General features: G+C 44.2%; 2 protein-coding genes across 4 annotated transcripts; one reads left to right on the top strand and one right to left on the bottom strand.

The window, feature by feature from the left end:
* The first annotated feature begins 238 nt into the window (after nucleotides 1-238).
* vps4a (vacuolar protein sorting 4 homolog A) lies at nucleotides 239-11,028 on the top strand. Its single transcript, XM_041997568.1, has 11 exons — nucleotides 239-419; nucleotides 1,551-1,662; nucleotides 1,748-1,892; nucleotides 1,983-2,044; nucleotides 2,783-2,902; nucleotides 4,908-5,064; nucleotides 5,153-5,301; nucleotides 5,791-5,872; nucleotides 7,701-7,920; nucleotides 8,328-8,468; nucleotides 9,391-11,028. The coding sequence occupies exons 1-11, from the start codon at nucleotides 399-401 to the stop codon at nucleotides 9,490-9,492; spliced, it is 1,311 nt and encodes a 436-aa protein (XP_041853502.1). The 5' UTR covers nucleotides 239-398; the 3' UTR covers nucleotides 9,493-11,028.
* A 497-nt stretch (nucleotides 11,029-11,525) lies between these two features.
* cdk10 (cyclin-dependent kinase 10) lies at nucleotides 11,526-21,419 on the bottom strand. 3 transcript variants are annotated; one of them, XM_041997570.1, is made up of 14 exons: nucleotides 21,250-21,419; nucleotides 18,920-19,143; nucleotides 17,243-17,315; nucleotides 17,095-17,166; nucleotides 16,865-16,967; nucleotides 16,162-16,243; nucleotides 15,395-15,462; nucleotides 13,771-13,823; nucleotides 13,443-13,512; nucleotides 13,072-13,131; nucleotides 12,680-12,803; nucleotides 12,394-12,533; nucleotides 12,232-12,284; nucleotides 11,526-12,141 (listed from the first exon to the last, which is right to left on the bottom strand). In XM_041997570.1, exons 2-14 carry the CDS (start codon nucleotides 18,929-18,931, stop codon nucleotides 12,047-12,049), a joined length of 1,005 nt encoding a protein of 334 aa, XP_041853504.1. In that variant the 5' UTR covers nucleotides 18,932-19,143; nucleotides 21,250-21,419; the 3' UTR covers nucleotides 11,526-12,046. The 3 variants fall into 3 exon arrangements, with proteins under 3 accessions (XP_041853504.1, XP_041853505.1, XP_041853503.1); XM_041997571.1 differs by lacking the exon at nucleotides 21,250-21,419 and having other exon boundaries at nucleotides 18,920-19,146; XM_041997569.1 differs by lacking the exons at nucleotides 18,920-19,143; nucleotides 21,250-21,419 and adding an exon at nucleotides 18,168-18,831.
* Between the last annotated feature and the right edge of the window lie 1,207 nt (nucleotides 21,420-22,626).

Genomic DNA, 22,626 nt, shown 5'->3' with positions numbered 1-22,626 from the left:
AGGATGCACTGGATGAAATGTCTGTATGTAGTTTAGGTGATCTGTGTTTTTTTATGTACTTATTTATTTACTAGTTGTGTGTTTTATATGTATTTTATTTGTGATTCATATGGACTTGAGTCTGCTAATAAAAACTTTATTATACAGTTTCCATTTTCTGTGACACTGAAAATCTCAACCGGAAAAGTCTTGTTGAAGGCTGCAGCGTCGCTGAGGTTTGTCGGGGAGAGCTGTCATCTTTGCTGGCTACCGCATTAGCCGCTGTCCCGTTCTGTCATGTCACTTAAAACCCATCCCTGAAAAAATAGGGCGGCTAGCGATTTCAGTTCTTCACATATCCACCTTTAGGAAGGGTCAGAGGCTAGAAATCTGGGCGAAGAGCAGTAAAGTGAGATGAAATGACAACGTCAACATTACAGGTAAGCTACTGCTAGCTAGCAAACGCTAAGCTAAATGCTAGCTAGCTGTTGCTTGGTTTAGCAGCAGTTTCAGCCAGTACTTGTCATGGATAAAGGGATGTAGGTTATTGAGCTAACCTTTGGTTTGCAGAAGTGAATTAGCCCGAGGGAGGGATGCAGAAAACATTTAGCATTTTCCCAGAAGAGTCTCTTCAGTCCACGAAGGTTTCAACAGACCATACCAATAAAATCTGTTTAACCACGGAATAGAAAACAGATTGAATTCGTTTGTAAAGCTGTGCCTCAGATTCTGAAAACCTGAGAGTTTCGGTTGTATTTCCATTTTATTCTGACCAAACATCGCCGCTTTAGGAGCTGTAACAATTTAATATTTCAATATTAGAAAATGATGATTTGTGTAATAACACAAAATCAGATAATGTATCGATGAATTACTATTCTGAAAAAAATGTTTAATAATGATTTAATATGTGTGTGTATGTATGTATGTGTGTGTATAAAATGTACGTTTGTAGTTTTATACGTTTGTGTATGTAGTTTAATTTCCTAATCAGAATTGAAAATAATGAGAAGATTTTAGAAATAATTAAGATTAAAAACAGTGATTTCAAAGACGCATCAGCGGCTAACCAGGACAGCTAATGCTAAAGTTAGCTAAAGGTGTTAGCATGCTTGTAAACTGAGCCTGCGGTCACTGCCTGCATCAGCTGTTTAGCATTAGTGTTTAGGTATAATCTATGTCTCAAGTTAGTGTATTTTCTGACTGTATTAAACAGAAATATTGACACATTAACTTCAGGTTGTGGGGATTCGCTTGCTAAAAATAACTATAGCTTTCTGAACCTTAGCTGTGCTGTGCCCCTCCTCCCTAGCTAGCTAGCTAACTGGGCAACATCATAATAATAACCAAGGGAAACACAGGGAGTGTTTTTCTGATGACTGGCTCAGAAACTAACGGATAATCTGAATGTAAGCGAAGATCCTTAATAAGTGCTGCTTTGTTTTGAAAGAAGCTCTATTATTGACATGTGCAGACTGATATGAGGATGACAACACGCGTGTCTTTATTTGTCTCCACCCCATGTTCATCTAATGTTTGTCATTGATGTTATATCTCTGCACTGGCCACAGAAAGCGATTGATCTCGTCACTAAAGCCACAGAGGAGGACAAGGCAAAGAATTATGAAGAGGCTCTACGCCTGTACCAACATGCTGTGGAATATTTCCTTCATGCCATTAAATGTAGGTATTGCATCCTGACAGGTGGCTGAATCATGCCAGTGTTCATTATTCACATTGCTGTTTGGAATTTCATCTCACTGTCCAGATGAGGCCCACAGCGACAAGGCAAAGGAGAGTATACGAGCAAAGTGCATGCAGTACTTGGACAGAGCAGAGAAACTTAAGGACTATCTGAAGAACAAAGACAAACAGGGCAAGAAACCTGTTAAGGAGGCACAGAGTAATGACAAGTATGCCACTGTTCTCCTGCTAACACTTAAGTGTTAAACCCTAGTTTGGCTTAATTGTATTTAAAATTTCTGTTTCTCTGTTCATTTAAGGAGTGACAGCGACAGCGAGGGTGAAAACCCGGAGAAAAAGAAACTGCAGGAGCAGCTCATGGGTGGGTGGGTGGATTCAGCGATTGAGTCCACATCTTAAGTTGTTTGCTACCCATAGAAATGATGGAAAACATTGTTCACTGATAAAAGTTAGAGAGCACAGTCATATTTGGGTGATGTTCCTCCATAAAAGAGTCCAGTGAAATAATAGCGAGGTGTTTGGCTGATGGACTCCGTGTCCTGATGGTGCTGATCCCGTGTGTCATGTTTAATGTTAAACAGCATTTTCTTTGCTACCGGAGGGCTTCGATAATAATCTTTCTTCAGGTAAAGATGCGCGCTGATGATTATTCTTTTACCAGTCTGAACAAATCAGAACATTTTACAGCAGAGCCAGAATAGAAATGGACGTACAGGGATGTGAAAACTCTGAAGAGTTTGCATCCCAAGATAAGTTTCCCAAAGAAATCTCATTTGCTCAGGTGCTCCAGTCCTGTTTGAGGGTAGGCAGGTAGCTTTCCGATGCCTTGGGCCGCTGTGGTCACAGCCAGGCTGCAGAAAATAAATAGAGTATTACCTTTAAGTGTTTTAAGTTAGCTCAGGCTCAGAACTCTGTCATATGCGATCTGCAGCAGTAACCTCAGTGATTACTGTGCTCACTGATCCGGCTTTAGGAGGCATCACTTTATAAACATTTACAAAGGACGGTGTTTTGTGTACGACAGTGGAAACAATTCATCTGTCAGACCAGAACGTAGAAAAAGCAGTTGTGTTATCTTAATTCTGTTCTTTGTTTTTAGGTGCTATTGTTATGGAAAAACCCAACGTTAGGTGGAATGATGTTGCTGGTCTGGAGGGAGCTAAAGAAGCTTTGAAGGAAGCGGTCATCCTGCCCATTAAATTTCCTCACCTCTTCACAGGTACTGTGGGATCTTCCCACTCAGACTGTTTACATGGACTGCAGTCAACCAAACATTGTTAGTTAGGGGGCAACGGTACGGTATTCAGGTTTTTATGGTATGGAACGTTCTGTTTGGAACGGAGATGTTCCTGCCTCGCACTACGCTGGTGGACGTTACGGCTAGCGACAGTTTTAAGGAGAAACCAGAGCTTGGACTCTTCCATCGTTAAAATCTCGTGTTTGGGAGAACTTCAGCTTCCCAGTGAAGGATGTAAATGGACAAAGACAAGTCTGCCTTGTTTCGACCTAAGTTCGAGATCGGGATGGGCCAATACCGACACTAGCATCAGAAATACTCGCCGTCCTACCACAAGTAAGGGAATCGGTATCGGTGAGTATTTCTGTCTAAACACCATCCGTTACCATGGAAACGGAATCATAATTCTTTGTTTCCTGCCCAACACAACCACACCGACACAGGAAGTTACTCAGTCTTGTGTGACGTTGTTTGAGCTGGTGGGTGGAGAAGCAGCTGCGCTAACATTTAGCATGAACGGTAGCGATCCTACACCGATGTTCCTGCTAATGCTACATGTGGGTTTCTGAGACTGTAACACGGAGCGTGTGGGGTTAAGACAGATCTGTGGTTAGATCAGCGAGAGGGCTGACGTTGTCTCCTGGTTGTTCCTGATGCCGACTGTTCGCCGTGGTTACGGCCAGCAGGAGCCTTTATTTGTTCAATAAAACAGCTGTTCTCAGAATAACTTTTCCAGGTGAGAAGGTTCAACACCCACAAGAAAAAAAAAGAAAAAGATGTTTCCTGCAGGTCTGTAGTAATATGCTCCTCCTCCTTTTCCTCCTCCTCCTTTTCCTCCTCTTCCTCTCTCTCCTGCTGTTCCATGATTGGCTGTCGGTGATCAGCTGATGAGGAAACTAGCGCTTCCTGGTTCGTCTCATATTTAACATGAAGTGTTGTTAGTGGACGCGCTAGCGGTAGTAAAACTTTATGTCCATCAGATCCACGTCGCTGCCACTGAAGCTGAAGAAGGAAATAGAATTTATAGACCTGTTACTCCATACTCGGTATCGGCAGATACCTAAACCCCAGGTATCGGAATCAGTATCGGACAGAAAAAAATGGCATCCCTAGGTCGAGACCCGTGCTCCCTGAGGCTCCGCCCCCTCCACGTGGGTGAAAACGTGCTCTTCCTGAAAACTTGTTCTGGATGATCTTTGGAAAGCAGGAAGGCTTCTTCCTGCAGCGTTGAGATAGTTTCTGTTTTAAAGGAGAGACTTTATTGTCATCACACAGACGTGCAACGACGTGAATGTGCACAGCGTCCTCGATACGGAACGATTTAACCAGGATCCACACAGAATAAATCCACAATTAGAAATTAAATCTACAAAGAAATAGTAAAACCGTGTACAGAATGAACAAGGTGCAGTATCGCTGTCATGGTAAAACACTGAAAGAGCCGTAAAAAAAGGACTTTCTTACATTTCTGATGCCTTTCATCTATAACGATAAAAAATACTGTAAAGCAAATAAAACGTAAAGTAGTTGAAGGGCTTTTACTTTGAAAATATCTGGAAATGTAGCTGAATTTGTTTATTAACCAGACGTGTTGTAGCCTGCAACAAACTAAACTTTTATCTTTTACAGCGTACATGCAATCAAAGTTTTACTTTTAAAAGAAAACTCTGGTTAAAACGAATATTTGTACAAGTTTGCATGAAATTATATTTATTTGCTATTAAAATGGAGGGGACATATTTTATTTTAAGAATCTTTTATTGGAGAATTTACTGCAAGCAGTTTTCTTTTTTTGTTTTTGGTTTCATTTTAAATGTCATTGAACATTTTCCTGTTTACAACGAAGTTTAGCAGTTTTATATTTTGCATTATTCTCTAACTGTAGCGGAAAAGAACCGAACTGGTTCGTACCGAGCATGAGTGGGAACACTGGTTAGCGTGAATCCTTTTATCAGTACGAGCAGGTGACTCCAGCATGTGTTCTCAGGTAAGCGGACTCCGTGGAGAGGCATCCTGCTGTTCGGTCCTCCAGGGACGGGGAAGTCGTACCTGGCCAAGGCTGTAGCCACCGAAGCCAACAACTCCACCTTCTTCTCCGTCTCCTCCTCAGATCTCATGTCCAAGTGGCTGGGAGAGAGCGAGAAGTACGAAGTGAAACATGCAAGTTTTATTAAAATGATGTGTGTCCATCTTCTCGTTGACGTCCGTTTCCTCCCTGCCCGTCTTTCCCAGGCTGGTGAAAAACCTGTTTGACTTGGCTCGCCAACACAAACCCTCCATCATCTTCATCGATGAGGTGGACTCGCTGTGCGGCTCCAGGAACGAGAATGAAAGCGAGGCGGCCCGTCGCATCAAGACCGAGTTCCTGGTCCAGATGCAGGGTGAGTTAAAGCCTGCAGCCCTCAGCTTGTCTTCCTTTATGGCACCATGATGCAAAGCCAAACATTTTTATTCTTCTCCCAACATTATCTTGATTGAATTTTGAAAATGCTTCCAGCAACATACAGAAAAGAGACTGTTCTCACATCAGAGGAAGCATCGAGGGCGGCTTAACTATTGTCCAGCCCCTAAAATAGTCTTTCCTTTCAAGTCAGATATTAATAATACGGAGCAGCGCTTAGTTGAAAGTACAAAATAAATAAGAAAAAAAAAACAAAACCCAGAAAAGGCAACAATCAGACGGCACATTTACCAGGGTTGGTTTAAAGATGCAGGTGTGACAGTATCACACAGTAAAGACCTTTTAATCATTAAATGTTATAAACTATAAGATTTGGGCTAAATGTGTGAGAGCTGGTTCACATATGAAGCAAATCCACGTTTTTCTAGTGATGTAAAATAACCTGTAAATGTGTGTGTGTGTGTTTTAGGTGTGGGTAACAACAATGATGGTGTGTTGGTGCTTGGGGCCACCAACATCCCCTGGGTTCTTGATGCCGCCATCCGGAGACGGTCAGTTTGTCCGTTCTGAACTTGGTTCCATTTTTCTTAAACTTGCTGCTTGTTATTGGCTCATTCTGGTAACTCTAGAGTTGCAGTGTGTTTCTACACCTGAGGGGACTGGTTTGGTAGGGATCGGTTTTATCTCTTGGTAGGTTTGTGTCCGTGATGAAGGGTCAGTCTGTGGCCTGGCCTGTAGTATAACGTAGTCCGAACCGCGAGGAGGCAGAGGGCCGCCCTCCCTGAGCCGGGCTCTGATGAAGGTTTTTCTTTCCCACTGTCGCCTCGTGCAGCTCAGGATGGAGGATGGGACCAAGGTCTAGATCTAAAGCAGTCTGGTGGTTTGATCTGAACCGGCTTTAATGATCATGTGTGTAAGATGCCTTGAGATGACGTACCATACAAATAAATAAAGCTGAATTGAATAGTTTTAGCATAAATCCACCGTCTTCAGGACGTGGTCTTTTATGGGTCATTTTGTTACCATGGTAACAGGCATGTGACTGCAGCATTTTAACCTGATGTGAAGTCTGGTAGTGAAATAAATGGGACCATGATGGTCTCAGAATATTCTTTATATGACACTTCTCTGTTTGCATTTTATTTTTTTGACTAGTCTCTAAAAAAAGTTGATTCTCAGAAACCATCGATTCTAAAATGTTTCTCGTTAGATGCTTGTTAGCACGGGTATCCATACTTAAAGGCCACTTTGGTGTCTGCTGGGTCACAGAGAGGCATTAACTCTAGTAAGCCCGGTGTGATCAGCCAGTAGCACCTTGGCCGATCTTCCGGTTGGTCTGCAGCTGGTCTCCTGCTCCTCCTCCTGGATGGAGAGGACCCTCCAGGTCTCAAAGCCTCCAGTAACGCCAGAAAGAGTCACTAAATGTGGCGCTAGTGGCTTCTTAAATAAAAAGTCACCAGAGAGGTCTAAAAACTCGCTAATTATAGCCACAAGTTGCTACGTTGGCAACACTGTAAGCAGTGGGTCCTTCAGGGAGATGCTGTCGGGGTGGGGCTGCCCGCTGCAGTGCCTGTTGAAAATGTGTAGAGGCGGCTGGTCCTAACCCGTCAACCAGCATGCACCAAAGTGGCTTTTAAGCGTCGATACCCGAGCTAATCAATATGTAACTAGATAGTAAATTTTAGAATCGATTAGTATCTGAGAACTGATTGTTTTGATGGCACTAGTTAGCATCAGTGTGTTTCCTGCAGGGCCCCCTTTTCATCAACCCCCCGATCCCACGACCACATGCTCCCCGATGCTTACAAAAAAATGTACCAAGAAATGTGCCACGAAATAGTCTTTAGTTTACTGGCTGCTGCTTCATCCGTTCTAGTGAAACCATGCCGGTGGCGGCAGGGACCAGTGGGAGGAGTTTAAACCAGGAAGTTGCTCTCCATGAGACGGATGCTGCTTTAGTAAAACTGCTGTGCTACATGATCAGATGTTTCTAAAGCGATCAGCAGGCTTTTTTGTGTTCAGGATGACAAATTCTGCTGCTGTAAGAAAAGAAATTGAGTTCAAATATGACTTCAGGTTAAGTTACATACGTGTTATTAAAACAGAGCAGTAGTTAGTGCTGGGACGACAAACACGTCACACACTCTGATTACAGCTGCTTGAGGTTGTGACAGTTTATTAGAAGTTAAAGAGCAAATCTAAAACTGGCACATGACAAATAAAAACATTCACATGACAAATGAGGTCATTAAACCTCCATGTTGTGTCTGAATGGCCACATGAAAACTAGGTTCATTAAGCAAACGTCTCCCCAGCAAACCCACAGCCTGCTGCTCTAGAAAAGCTGCTTCGCTGATTCTTCTTCTCGTCTCGTGTTAGATTTGAGAAGCGGATCTACATCCCTCTGCCAGAGGAGCCGGCTCGGGGTCAGATGTTTCGGCTTCATCTGGGCAACACGCCACACAGCCTGAGCGAGGCCGACCTGCGGGAGCTCGCTCACAAAACTGACGGCTACTCCGGCGCCGACATCAGCATCATCGTCCGGGACGCTCTCATGCAGCCGGTTCGAAAGGTTCAGTCTGCCACACACTTTAAAAAGGTGAGAGAAGAACGTGTATATTCTGCTAAAAAACACTAAAATAACACGTCCTAGATCTAAATGAATGAAATCTTATTAAACACTTTGTTCTTTACATAGTGCTGACAACAATATATATAATATATACACACACACGTATGTATAGCTTTATGTATGTAAAGCTCACCGGGCGATATGTGAAGGCTTTTATTTAGTTATAGTTTTCTACTGCGTGTGTAATTCTTTTGGACCTCGGGAAGATCAGCTGTGGCTTTGCTGCAGCTGATGGGATCTAACCTGAAAAACCAGCTGTGCAGGTGCAGATTGGTGGTATCGGCCGTCCTGTGGGAATCATGGAGAACTGCTTCTGATTTGAGATGAAATTAACAGGATGGCTCATAAAGAACTAAAGAGCTTTTCTCCTGCAGGTTCGTGGTCCATCCCGGAGCAACAACCAGGTGATGGTGGACGACTTATTGACCCCATGTTCCCCCGGCGACCCTGCAGCCATAGAGATGACCTGGATGGACGTGCCTAGTGATAAGCTACTGGAGCCCATAGTCTGCATGGTGAGGTCCTTTCCCGCTAGATTTCCTCTCTTGCTCTGTGATGCTGCAGGTTTTAGCTGATGGCCACGGAGGAGAGCAGCAGAACCGGTCCCTTTCTGTTCCACCGAACATGGAGGCAGCTGTTTTCCCGCTTTCCTGATGCTTTCCTGCTTCCTCCAGGCACCGCGCAGCATGCCGTCGTGGCGCTCCGCTTCTCTAAAAATACGCTTAGTGCTTGAAAACCGCGGCTCGTTCAGGCCCGAAGTCACGCCTTTAAAAGTGGATCTGCTCGGTTTTAAAGTCATTGGATCACATTTCACTTGGAAACATCAGCGTTACATCATAACGAGACGGTCTCGCCTGATACTGGTCATCGTGGACGACGAGACGTTTATTGTGGATCACACATCCCTGCTATAAAGAACCGAAGAGCAAGTGCGCGAGACCCGGTCAGACTGGATAACAAACCTTTTGCTGCTTTATTGATTCTTTAAACACAAGTGCAGCAACGCGCCGTAACCGTGGCAACGCGCCGTAACCACGGCAACACGCTGTAACCGCAGCAATGCGCCGTACCTGCGGCGTGAGCGAGTGATCCGCGGCAGAGATGCTCGGCTCTGAAACGCTCCTGGTGGGACAGGATGGCGGACGGAAAGCTTCCCTGTTGGGTGGAACCGAGGCTGCGATGCGGCTCTAATGAACGGCCCGTTGGGGCTCTTTGCTTCATGTTGATGTTGCCCTTCACACTTTCTGGGAAGTGAGGACAGAAGTTCCCATCTGGAGCAGTTTTTACTGTAAGAGCCACGTTAGCCTAAACACACCCGACTGGAATAAAGAAAGCTGCTTTCATACGGTCCAGGACCAGGTCTGAGTCACTGGACTGCAGGTTAGAAACAAGCATAAATGAATGTAACTGACAGAAGATTCTGTTCCTCCTCCTCAGGCGGACATGCTGCGCTCTCTGTCCACCACCCGTCCCACAGTCAACACTGAAGACCTCCTTAAGGTTAAGAAGTTCACAGAGGACTTTGGGATGGAGGGTTAAGATGGAACTGGTCTTCCTTCATCCACCAGACTGCTCCCAGTAACAACACCCCCTCTTCCTCACCTTTTCACCGCTGTGTAGGCTTGTCTCTTGGTTTTCTGCCTCTCGTGGATGTAAATAAAAGACTGGTCTGACATGTCCTGCTTCTGGCCTCTGCTCAGCCAGGCCAGGATTTTAAATCCCAGGAGGACGTTGACCGAATGCCACGTTAGAAAAAGCTCAGTGTGATTTGCTAGTTGGACTGTAGGTTCCACATCTTTACGCCCTCATTTCAGACAACAGGTCCGTTACCAGAACATTCACTACATGAACTCAACTGACTGAAGGACTGAAGGACTACATGCTGCTGCCGTCGGGCACGTTGCTTTGGCTCAACGAAGGACTGAGGGTTGAAGAAGTTGGTTTGTGCCTGGCGCCTTGTTATTGTTTGTGTGAAAGTTAAAAGCTGCTTATTTTCTTCTTTAATGCAGCGTCTGGATCAGCCGCAAAGAATCCATCACGTGTTTGACTGAGAGTCCCTTCCAGTCTGGCCCGGTCCGGTCTAGTCTGGTCCAGTCTGGTCTAGTCCGGTCCAATGTGGGCCAGTCTAGTCCGGTCCGGTCTGGTTTAGTCCAGTCCGGTCCGGTCCGGTCCGGTTTAGTCTAGCCCGGTCCGGTTTAGTCTAGTCGGGTCCAGTCTGGGCTAGTCTAGTCTAGCCCGGTCCGGTCTAGTCCCTTTCTGTCTTTCTTTGTGTTCTGACAGGAAATTGAATCTTTGCACATTTAACAAGCCAAGTGGCCGAATCTTTGTTAAATGTTCATCAGTATCTTCTGGAACATGTGGAGGTTAATCTGGAGATCAATAATGAAAAGTATTAAGTAATCTTTTCCAGACTAAATTGATTTTTTTCTGGAGCTTTAAATCAATAGTTGGTGACAGTTTTTGTATAACGTCTCAGTGTGAAGCTGTTTTTGCTGAGTCTGCACATTTTCTCTGTATTTTTATTCAGTTTGAGAAAAGTGAGTAATTCTTTCAGATCTTGGGATGTCCCTCAGCCTAAAGCTCAGCTAAGTGTGGATAATTTGCTCCAGATGACGGCGGATAAATCTGGATAAACCAACGTCTGACATTAGTGGCTGAAGTTTCCTGTTCTGCTGGTCCTGCAGAGGAGAATCAGTCAAGCACATCTCGTACAGTATTACAGCATTTCTACCTTGTTAGTCACCTTTACATGGAACTAATGTTTACACTGGAAGTATTACCCTGTTGTTGGAGCACCAGGTCGAGGCTGATCCAGCAACTTCCCCTCGGAGGCCGACGCTCCGGTCCGTTGCTTCGCCCTGTTCCCAGCCAGCACAGCTGACGGAGAGCTGGACTTACTGGATGGTTGCTGATCCGGATTATTAAAAGCTTGTGTGGCCGACTCTGTGATGGGACCTCAGTAGAGCAGCTGTGTGTTTGTGGAGGTACAGCTGGTAGAGCGGGGACCTCACCATGTAACCATTACTACTAATTTAACCTGGATGAATAAAAAGTGACATTTCAAATGAAAAACCAGCACGTTGGTTTGACTTGTTTAATCCTCTTGTGCAGCAGATGGTTGCCGTACATTCGGTTTTCATTTGTCTCCGACTGAAACTGGTCTGAACCTGGTGTCGACGCAAACATCTAAACTTTCAGCCAACGTCTGCACTGCTCATCTACCGGAGGTTGGCGGCATTAAACGGGTCTAAAACAAAGAACCGGCCTGGTTGGTTGGAAAAGTTCCAGTCTTTGCTAAGACCTGCTAGAAAAGAAACCTAACATGCACCACCAGTCAGAAGCTTGGACCCTTTCCCTTTAAATCTGATGAGTGAGAAAGCGGTCTAAAAGTTCGGACCTGGTTTCCTCTCCGGCTCCAGAGGAAGATCCCGCGGTTTAACCCTTATGCCTGGTTTGTGCCACGTGGTGGTAAAAATGTTCAGACTCCTGGTCTAGACCCACTTATTCCAGGGCAGGTGATGGGAGCTGCAGCCTATCCCAGCTGCTACTGCAATAAAGACTCACTGACTGTCTAAGAACAAGAATTTCTTTTGTCCCAGTACGAGAAATAAAAATAAAATAAAATAAGAGCAGATTTTAGAGGTTCAGTAATTTGCCACAAGGACACTTTAACAGCACTCGCTGCTCCATCTGCAGACGGCTGTGAGGACCAATGCCAGGCCAGGATTTGGGTTTCCATCTTTGGCATCCACCCTGCAGCCGATCTGGAGCTTCACAGGGGACCAGGGGCCATTAAAATGCCACATCGAAGACATTTGTGTCTTAAAGAACACCTGCGAGGTTAAGAAGGAAACGCAGCTCGTACATGTACACGTAAAACTATCCACAAGTGAGGTCTGGCACAGAAACGCCTACATTCATTTCTTCTTTCCACTGCGAGACATTCAGGGAGCCTGTCAAACCACAGGAAGGACAGGTGAGATGAAATCCACAAACATGCAGATTATTAAACGGTCATAACTTCGTCCTTCCAGTTAAGACTGGTTCGTCGCAGTGAGACCTGCCCAGGTCCCAGTCCAGCGTCTCACCGTCTTTATACTCGGCTTCGCTTGGAGCGGCTCTCTGCAGCTGCAGCAGCTCGCTTGTTGCGATGGTGGGGGAACGTTGGCATCAGGTCCGGTTTGCATGCTGCGAAGAGGAGCAGAGCAACAATGAGGGTTACTGACGGAGGGCAGAGCACCACCCGCTCCAACAGCTCCACCTCATCCTCAAACTCACGCAGAGGTTTCTCCTTGAAGTAGGAACTCTCCAGGCAGTCCTTGGCAGTCGCTCTGGATCAGGGAAAACAAACCGGGAATTACAAAGAATGAAGCAGCTTTTACAACAAGTTCAGCTCTGGATGGTCTGCAGGGTCTCGCCAGGCCACCGGTCCAGCTGTACCTGCGCTGTGGGTTGTACATGAAGAGCAGGTTGAGCAGTCGGTGCCCAGCGTCAGACAGCCAGGTGAACTTATTCTTCAGGTTGTTGTACGGCTGCTTCCTCAGACTGTACTGGCCGATGAGGGGAAGCTGAGAGAAACCCTGCAACACAAACATGAGTCAGCGTTTTCAGCTTTTATCCACAAAGGAAAGAAAACGTGTTGAGCTGCTTGTAGAGCACTTGGATGAACCAGGTAGTAAATGATCAGGCTGCTAACAGACTGGTTTCTGTTTTGCTGAAAACTCACAGGCCAGATGTTCTCATTGGGCGTTCCCAGCAGCTGCACGATCAGGTCCACCTGCTGGATCTCAGAGGTCCCAGGAAGCAGAGGTCTGTGGGCCAGCAGCTCCGCCAGGATACAGCCCACAGCCCTGAGACGGAAACACCTGCGTCACGTCTTCAGGAAGAGCTTTTTCATTCTCTGCTTCACACAGTCGGGACTCTGGTTTATTATGTTTTCATTAAATCAAAGTGGGGACCTGAGCGCACGTTAAACTAAAGCTTAGCCTGCCTGAGACCCTAGAAATCTGCCCACAGAAATAACAGAAAATATTTCAAATCTCAAACGTCGATGGTTGAGATAAACTAAAGTAAAAAGCTCTGTTTATTTTGTGCGGCCATCTAAAGAGGGTTTCTCACCACATGTCGATAGCTGTAGTTTGTATTCTGGTCCCCAGGAGGAGCTCTGGAGCTCTGTACCTGTAGGAAGGAGAAAACATGGCTGCAGCGTGCAGAGATAATGCAGATAAAGGAGCAGGATTACTCTGAGGATTAAGTTTCCACTGAGGCGGCACAAGAGCCACAACAAGGCTCATCTGCAAAGCCAAACATACTGCTTACTGACTACTACTTACTAGTAGCACATTTCATCTTTGGAATACAGAAATCATTAATCTAAATGACTCATCTCAGGTCGCCACCAGCATCTCTAACATCTGATCAGAGAAAACCAAACACCCTGCAGAGACTCCTGGATTTATGAGATCATGTGACCCAGTAAAAGCACTCACCACAGCGTGACCACTCTGGGGGTCATAGGCGGCTGGGGGATCCCATACAGCCTGGCCAACCCGAAATCAGCTGCAGGGAACCAAGAACCGGACCGTGAGAATACAAGCGCATCCTGTCTACACATGCAACAAGCCAGCAGCTGCTTTGTCATGGTTTATTTCTTCTTCTCACAGCTGGAAAAGTTGCTAAATCACGTCTCGCTGAGCTGTTTTACAAGGATGAAAACACGCAGCTTCTCATCTCAGCCAAACTAAGAGAAGCCATCAGTGCAGGTGTAACGTGATTCCAGTGGCAGCTGCAGAGGTGGCGAGTTAACAGCAGACTCACCGATCTTCACGCAGCCTTTGTCCGTCATCAGCAGATTAGACACCTTCAGGTCCCTGATAACGAGATTAACGAGGATAATGAGGCCTCTGCTCTCAGCCCACCTGCTGCTGCATCGTTTGTCCTGGCAGGTTTAATAAAGTTTGTAAAAAGCTTCAAGCCCACATGGTCCAGATCCGGTCAGGTTCCACGTACATCTGGTCTCCAGTGGGTCCGACCACATATTATATCAACACATATAAAGTTATGTCATCTTTTTTATTTAATAAAATTTCATACTTTATATAAACATTTGTTTTATATTTTTGTTAATATTTTAATCATATTTATTTTTAAGGTATTTAATCACAGGTACCTGGAGCTGAAAGATATGTACATACGTGTACATTTCCACATGTGTGTGGTAATCCTGACCACCTGAACCGACGCCTCATCATACAAACTCAAGATTTTTATTAAAAAATTAAAAACGAAACCTCGCCGGAACAAATTAGGAACTGAATTTAGTTTTATAAAAAATGCCGTTAATGTTTTTCTATGTGCTTTTCACACCTTCCCTCCACGGTCCAGATTAGAACTTCTAGTGGGCCAATGTTGGCCCCTGGGCCATATGTTTGACACCCCTGCTCAAACCTTCCACACGCACATTAAAGGTCCCATATTATACACTTTATTCCCAATCTGAGACCATTCATTAATATCTAAATGAAATATTTCCGCCATGGTATGGACAAATCGACCCTCAGTTTGAGTGCAGCGGCTTCTCTTCACCTCCCTCTTTTTAGCAGCTTCAGAAATGTGCCGTTTATGGTGGGCGGAACCCTGGTGGAGCAGCTCAGCTGTTGGCTCTGCCCATCGCATCGCCCGTCATGAGGTGATTGACAGGTTAGGCCTTAGCGGTTACTAGACGCTGATTACAGCGTAGTGAAGGATAAACAAACGCCGGAACACCGGAACCCATTCCTGAAGAAGTTCGAGCAAGAAGACTAACAGGACTGCTCTTACCTCTCCAGCTGTGTCACGGACAGTTGGTATTGAACCTGGCTTCAGCTTCAAACGGTTGGCGAAGCCTGCTTTCCATGCCCCCATGTTGTGGAAACAGTCCTCTTTGAAATGCTGGCCACAGACATGCAAAACCTTTGGAAGTTTTCCGGGTACATTTCCTCCAAAAATAAAATTAATCCACTCAGTCCTCGTGGGTTCAGTGGATGGAAGTAAAAAAACGTTTTCGTGTTCATTTATGCAGCCACAAACAGAACAGTGCTTCTGTCGCTTAGCCATGTCCGCTAACGAGGGTTGCCGAAGAGGGAAAAACACTGGGCGCTAGGTGATTTTTAGAGGGCGGGCTTTGAGAGCCGGTAGACGGGTCCATCGCTCTGTGGGGAGTGGTTATTGTCCCTTATGACGTCATAACGTACACGCTTTCAAACAAGCTCATTTCAGCGCTTACTTCCCTAGAGGTGGAGCAGGGGGGAGAGAGAGCGCCTGAAAGAGTTTCACACTTACGGGTCTCCTACACATGCGGGGGGACCAGTATGACTGTTCCAAAACCATTAAAAAGTGAATTTTGCATAATATGGGACCTTTAAACGCAGGCTGGTTGTTCGCTGCGAAGCTCTGGACCCACCTGTGGATGATGAAGTTGTGGTGGAGATATTCCAGCCCGCGGAGCAGCTGGAGGACGATGCACTTCACCTGCAAACAAAAACACGAGGAGGACCGATGTTAGGGTAGCACCACTGGCTGACTGGTTAACGGGTTAACTGGCTGACTGGTTAACGGGTTAACTGGCTGACTGGTTAACTGGCTGACTGTTCATATTCAGGTTTTCACAATATTGACTTATTTTTCTTCTGAAAAGAGAATTGTAAGAAGATAAACATTAACGATGGGACGGACGGAAGCTGTGAGGGCTCAACAAGCAGAAACAGTGTCATTTATTATTCCCACAATAAGCAGTTTTATTAGTATTACTATCACCGGTTTTTTTCGTCTCTATGTGCCGGCCCTGCGGTGGACGGGGGACCTGTCCAGGTGTACCTGCCTCTCACCTGCTGATTGCTGGGATAGACTCCAGCAATGGTCGAAGCGGTACAGAGAATGAATAAACGGTAAATGTACAAAATTATATATATATATATAAATATAATGTGTGTGTAAATGTATGTATTTTTTTCCAAACTTTATTAAAACGGCCAAATAAAGACTTCAGATTAAAAAAAGAACTTTGCTCAGCATCTTTCTTGGTTTAAGCTTTAAAGGGTTGACAAAAACAGATCAAAACCATATACATACACCAGTAGAAATACTTCAGTACTTTACATGAACTTTTATTAAAAGGTAACAGGAGGTGAAGTAAAATTGTGTAAATTTAGGAGCTTCATTTAGTCTCACCTGGGCCTCAGAGAAGGGCGTCTGCATGTTCTCCAGCAGACTGGCCAGGTCCTGCTCACAGTAACTCATCACCAGAAATAAGCTGGAAGAAACACAGAGGCAGCAGCAGCGCGGTTAACAGGGACCTGGAGCCAGGACGAAGCTCCATGAATGCCCGACCAACCTACGTCACAATGCAGCACGACTACAGACGCTGCAGCTGGAAAACAACCAGTAAATTCCAGCTCTGATATGACTTTAAAAAGTCCAGAAAATCAGACTCATGCTGGGCTTACATCAGAAGACTTTTAAAAGATGTGGAAAAGACTCCAGAAGCTCACACCTGCTCACATCTAACGACGAGTGTTTAGAGCTTTAGGTCTGAGCCGAGTGTCAGACTGAGATTTTACAAAGACTGAATCACTGTTTACGAGACTACAACCAGATTCTTTTAGCTTTTCTGTGTGGAGAGCTGATATGGAACAGGGCTGATCTGCCCACAGCGAGCAGAAGGGAGAGTTTCCCTCCAGGATCAGTTATCAGTGTGGCTCTGCACCTCCACCAGGTGTTCCACCGCCTCATCAGCACCTGGAGGAGTTTCTGTTCTTCTCTCATCAGCCTTCGCCAGCGCGTTAACCTGCCGATCAGAGGGCTGACGCCACCATCCAGGTGGTGCTCAGGTTAACGCAGCTAGCTGCTACATGTGACTTGGTGTGTGTGGTACCTCTCCAGATGGCTGCCAACGACCACCTCCTTCAGCTCCACAATGTTGGGATGCCTCAGCCTCAGCAGCAGCGTGATCTCTCTGAGGCTGCTGATGGGGATCCCTGACAGAAAGAACCACAGAAAAAAATCAGAACAGCAACATATAACCACAAAGTAATCAACATCCAATGTGAATCCTGTTAATTAAAACACAAAAATACTGTAAACAAAGTTAAACAAAAGTCTCACCATCTTTCTCTTTGTCCATGCGGACCTTCTTCAGCGCTACAATCTCATCCGACTTGGTGTCACGGGCTCGGTCTAAAGCCAGGAAGGAAACTGTTTATTTCCTGAATCTGTTACTGAAAGGCCTTGTTCGGCAGGTGAAAGCACTCACACACGATGCCGTACGTTCCTTCTCCTATCCGGTTGAGTTTCTCAAACTCTCGGACACTTCTGCAGCTCCCGAACTGAAAGACAGGGTTGGATTTCCACATGTTCATAAAACGCAGCGTAGAAAATGTGGAGTTTGTCTTTGTTTTTATAAAATCACAACATCAAGCTATCCAAAGCAGGAGGGATGTGTGTAAAATACTGCTGCACGTGCACGACGTTACATTTATTTTAGCTGGTTAATCTGATGAATAAATGACATTACATCATAAAACAGGCGTTTTCTGCTTTTTTAATGGGAAAAAATCCAGATTTTCCTTTTTCCATTGTTTGCTTCTCTAATTAATTTCAGGTTTAATTAATTTTCTCATTAACTTTTGAACATAAAACTGATGCACTTTATTGCTGTTTTTACTAAATTGTACTAAATGTGTTTTACTTCTTGGCCTGTATTATTTGATCTTGTTTTGTGTGCAGAAGCCTTGAGTCTCTTGAAAAATGTCTTAATATTCCTTTTTGGACAGCTTGAATCACCAACGTGGCCCGTTCAATCTTTTTTATTTATTTTTTAGTTTATCTGAAAAATAGTTCCTTATTTCTTACTGCTGATTAGAAAAATATTCAAACATTTGTATAATAAATTAAACTGTCGTCTTTGTTTTATTTTAGACAGATAAGAGAACATGTGAAGCTGAAGTGATAAACCAGTTCATTAAAGACCTGAACATAATGATCAGATGGTGAAATAAAGCTGTCTGTCTGAAGGGAGACAGGCTTCCCCGTTTCACTCGTTTTAAGGATTTTAAACGTGCACCGATTTTTACCCAGTTTATTAATAAAAGCTAACGTGTCCTGAATGAACTGCATCGATTTCGTTAAATTCCGGCGTGTGTCGGATTTCGCGTTTTCTTCGGAGCTCATTCACTTACCCTGTCATTTTGAGGCACCGTGAAAGTCTTATAGTCTTTGATGGATTTCAGCTTTATAGTGTCCGGTTGGTCCTCTCCAACAGGGTCCATTCTCTAAATTTTGGATGGTTTTACAGCTCACAAGAGAAGAGAAACGTCCATTAGTTTTCAGCCGCCATTGTGGCTTGTTGTGAGGCAACAAAAAAGGACAACCAAGAACTTTCCCGGAGTTTAAGGCTGCTGTTGTGCTTCTAGTCTTATTGTCACTCTGAGAAAATTATAACTACTAAGGACCAAGAACAAAGGCTTTCATAGAAATAGCGATATTTGTTTTGTGAGAATATAGGATGCTGCAGCTGTAGCAAATATTAAAATATTTTGATCAATCCATGGCCATATTGATGTCTTATGACAAGACAACTCTGCTGGATCCTTCCTGACATCAGCAATGATTAAAGATTGAGTTTTGGACCATTTTGATTGGATTCATAAGACTTAGCTGTGGACTAAAGGAAAATAAAGAGATATTTATGACACTTACAGAACATAATTGTTTTTCAAATTGTCTTTCTATGATCTGTATCAGAAGAATTATCAAGCATTTTATGCCGCTTGAATGTTTTACATTTATTTGTGAAAGAGTATCAAGTGTTTGTGTAAATACACAAGCATCCACCACTTTCTACTAGATGTGCTTATCTTCTCACAACACTACTTAGAAATGGCTGTTAAGTAGGGACGTGACTCGCTGTTGTTGTTCAGCCTGTTTTTACCTTATGGGACATCCTGTCTGGTTACTGTCTGGTGGCCACTTTCCTTCCCACTACTAAAGGTGTAGAAGTGGGCCGCCTCTCTTTCATGGCGTCAGCTATGGTGATGTTGGACGGCGTGGCGAAGATGTCGTCTCGTGATGGAGCTGTGATGATGATGGTGGGGGGATGCTCAGGGGAGCTGGCTGATGCAGCGCTGGGCTGAGGCGAGAGGGGGCGCTCTGGAACTGAGAAGGACCAGAAGAAGAAACTAGATGAAAACTTTCCCTCCAACAGGCACAGATATTCTGATGAGATGTGAAAAAAAGAGATGACTTTAGTATATATATATATAAAACTTGTATTTAATTTTCATATTAATGCCCTTTAAATAAATTACTTTAACACAGCCCAAGTTTATTATTGAATTTTAAGGGTTTATATTTTAAAATCCTCTTCAGAATGAACTAATTTCACATCAGAACATTTTTTGCAATAAAAGTGGAGAGAATAACCCAACTTTAATAAGCAGGTAACTAGTCGACCAAAATGCCCCAGACGTGGTTTTATGAAGTGAATCTTTCTACCTGCTTCTATCTTCTAACGTATTTAAGTGGGTGTAAATCTTGATCAAGCAGACCAGTTAAAAACTCCTGATCTTCTTTTTCACAAACATGTTTTAAAATGACCAGATTATTAAACTGTCCACCATGTTTTACTGCAGCTTGCTCTTTTTATTCTGGGTTTCATTTGATCACCACTAATGACTCAAACAGCCCAACTTAGCTTCGTGTCCCAGAACGACTGACTTAACTAAAGGTTTTTGCCTTTTTTGTCCAACGTGCATTTTTCAGTTGAAATAAATTTAAAAAACAACGTTGACAGAGAACTTGTTTCTCATCAGGGAAGATTCAAGATTCAGCTTATTTATTGTTGCACAAGAATGCACAACATTCGTAAAGTCACTGAGACAAAAACCTTTTAATAAACTGACATGAGTTCACTGATGGAGCAAACATGCAAACCCAGCAGCTGAATCTCCTCGGATGTCTCTCATGGGTTTGTTTCCAGAATCAGAACCAACCTACGCTGAACTGTGATTTAAAGGCCTTCGACAAGAGCTGGGCGATATGGCCTAAAAATAAAATCTCCGATTTTTTATAACCAAATCCGATTTCCGATTTTAATCGATATTTTTTTCTTTTCTTTTACAAAACATAAATAAACTTATTAAAAACATTTGTTTATATAGATGAATGCCATCAAAAATAAAGCATATAATGCCGTAGCTTTTCCACCATATAAACGACTTCATATCTTACATAGAAACACAATGCTTCCATGATCTCTGTCCATCTGGATCCTTTTCATACAGGATCCACTGCAGAAGTAATTCCCCTGATGAAGGTTGTCTCTTAACGAGAGTTTGCAGCATTTCTCACTGCAGTTATACACACAGCTAAATCCCAGGCGTGAGTGAAGGACCACTTCACTGAACATCTGACAGACACCGTTCTGGTGTGGAGAGAGGGCGAAATCTGCTGCTAACTATGGAAACAAATCCAGATTTTCATAAAAGTAAATGTCCAGAAATGGAAAATTCGATTTATCGATTAATGGCCCAGCCCTACTCTAGACCTCGTTCTTCACGTATTCTGAGGTGTATTTACAGAAACTCTGATCAGGACTGTTTTAAAGTCTCTCTGAAATGGCATTTGTGCCATTTTAACTGTTACTTTGTAGATGTTTTCATGCTGCTTCGCTCCATGAAAACATCTGGCAGGCCGTCATTTATTGGTTTTTCCAGCTTCTTGTGGCTGCCGGAGCCGAGGACCAGCGCGGCGTTCCTGTGCTGAGACGTGGAGTTGCAGCTACAAAGAGCTGCAGCCCCTCTCAATTGGATTGTGCTAATTTCTTAATGGTGTTAGGGGCCATGTCAGCATCCCGAGCAGGGCACGGAGGAACAATGTTTGCAGCCAATAATCTTTATTTAGGTGCTTTAAAGTGGATGTTTCCACCCTTACATCTGCGTAAACAACCCGTCAGCAAAGTGTCCCACATGAGCTCACGCAGTACGTTATTCTCTTTACATTCCCCTTATTTATGCACTTTTAACTAATCACCATATTTCATGTTGAAAGTAATTGTCTTTAGTTTTCTAATAAAGTAATAAAGACCTGCATCTTCATCTCCGATGCCAGCTGCACTCAGATTCATGAGAGAAGGTCATAAATATTACAGGGATTTTAACAAACCTGAGAGCCTAGAACCTTACAGCCCTTTACAGCGATGGTGAGTTTAAACACAGAATCTTCCTGTGGTTTTACTTCATGTCCAGAGTGTTTTGTATTTACCTGAATATTCCCTCTGGCTTGCTCCAGACCCCATCGAGCTTCAGTCAGTGGTTACACAGTTCATACATGTCCACATACGTGATGATCACATTTTGTTCAGTTTATACTGCAACACGTTTACAGCCTGCATGCATCCCAGCCGCCTTCCTCCCGCCTCTGTCCCGCCCTCTGTCTGGGAGACACACTAATCCTGTTCAGTCGCTTACGGCAATGCTAAGAGATTCCGGATTTAAAGGGCAAATCTTGTTCCAGTGTAGAAAAACAAACAAACCAAAACAAAAAAAGAACATCAGGACTCTAATTACGAAGGAAATCTCATGACTAGAAAATCAAATAGTTTATGTTGATTTAGAAATAAATCACTAACAGCATATATGCTAAATATTAGAACTTGATGCCAGAAACATGTTTTTAGCAGGAAGGTTTTACCTGTTACTGCAAATATACCTATAACATAAAACTCTTTCCTCACCCACCCTCGCATCTCTCCTGGGAGGCTGTTCACCTCAAGCTCGGGTCCTCTACCAGAGTCCTGGGAGCCTGAGGGTCCTCCGCAGTATCAAGTTTCAAGTTGTTTGTCTCATGCACATGCAAGAAGGCAGTGAAATGCAGTCGTACATGCATCTGAGGCTGTGCACACCCATTTACCCCTAATAAAAAAATCAAAAACAACAAGGTAATAAACTAAAAAGACAATAAATAGAAACATAATGAGCCACAGCGATGTGCTGCTACAGACTGACTACATGTATACAGAATATCTGCAGTGTGGATGGAGCAGCATATGAAGCTTGTTAAAGGGAGGAAATGACGGTGTTTCCAGCAGAAGGTAGGACGCTGGCCAGGGCCGCTACAGGGTCGAGTCCCCAGCTCCTCCAGCGGGAGGGAAGAAGCTCCTCCTGAGTCTGAGTTCGCCTTCATGAGCCTCAGACGGCGGCTAGAGCGCCGCTTCTCCACCACATCGTTGTTACGATGATGATCCTGATCCTCTGGCTGCTGGTCTCCTCATGAAGATGTTCTGGAGGGGGGAGGGTGGTACCACGGTACGCTTTGCTGACCTCAGCACCCTCTGCAGGGCCCGCTGGTCCCGACAAGTCCTGGTGCCGTCCCACTGGGTGGTGTTACCAGAACACCAGACGTCTCTATTAACTGGATGACATGTATTCATCGGTGTTGTCGAGGCTTTATGAGACAAGGCAGAAACCGTTGTTGCAACGCTAAAATTTGCTATACGTTAGAATGAGACACGGTTCCAACGTTGGATAGCAGTAATTCTTACACAATGTCTCTTTAACTAACTGATGCATTCACAGGCTTTTCATTCCTCAACAACCAGGTCAGAAAAGTCATCCAAAGGTTGTGAAAAAGATGTCTGAA

Source organism: Melanotaenia boesemani, chromosome 10 (genome assembly GCF_017639745.1).
Source record: "Melanotaenia boesemani isolate fMelBoe1 chromosome 10, fMelBoe1.pri, whole genome shotgun sequence".
In the NCBI taxonomy this organism is placed as follows: Eukaryota; Metazoa; Chordata; class Actinopteri; order Atheriniformes; family Melanotaeniidae; genus Melanotaenia; species Melanotaenia boesemani.
The sequence above is the reverse complement of the archived record's forward strand: the minus strand, read 5'-3'. Positions and strand labels throughout refer to the sequence as shown.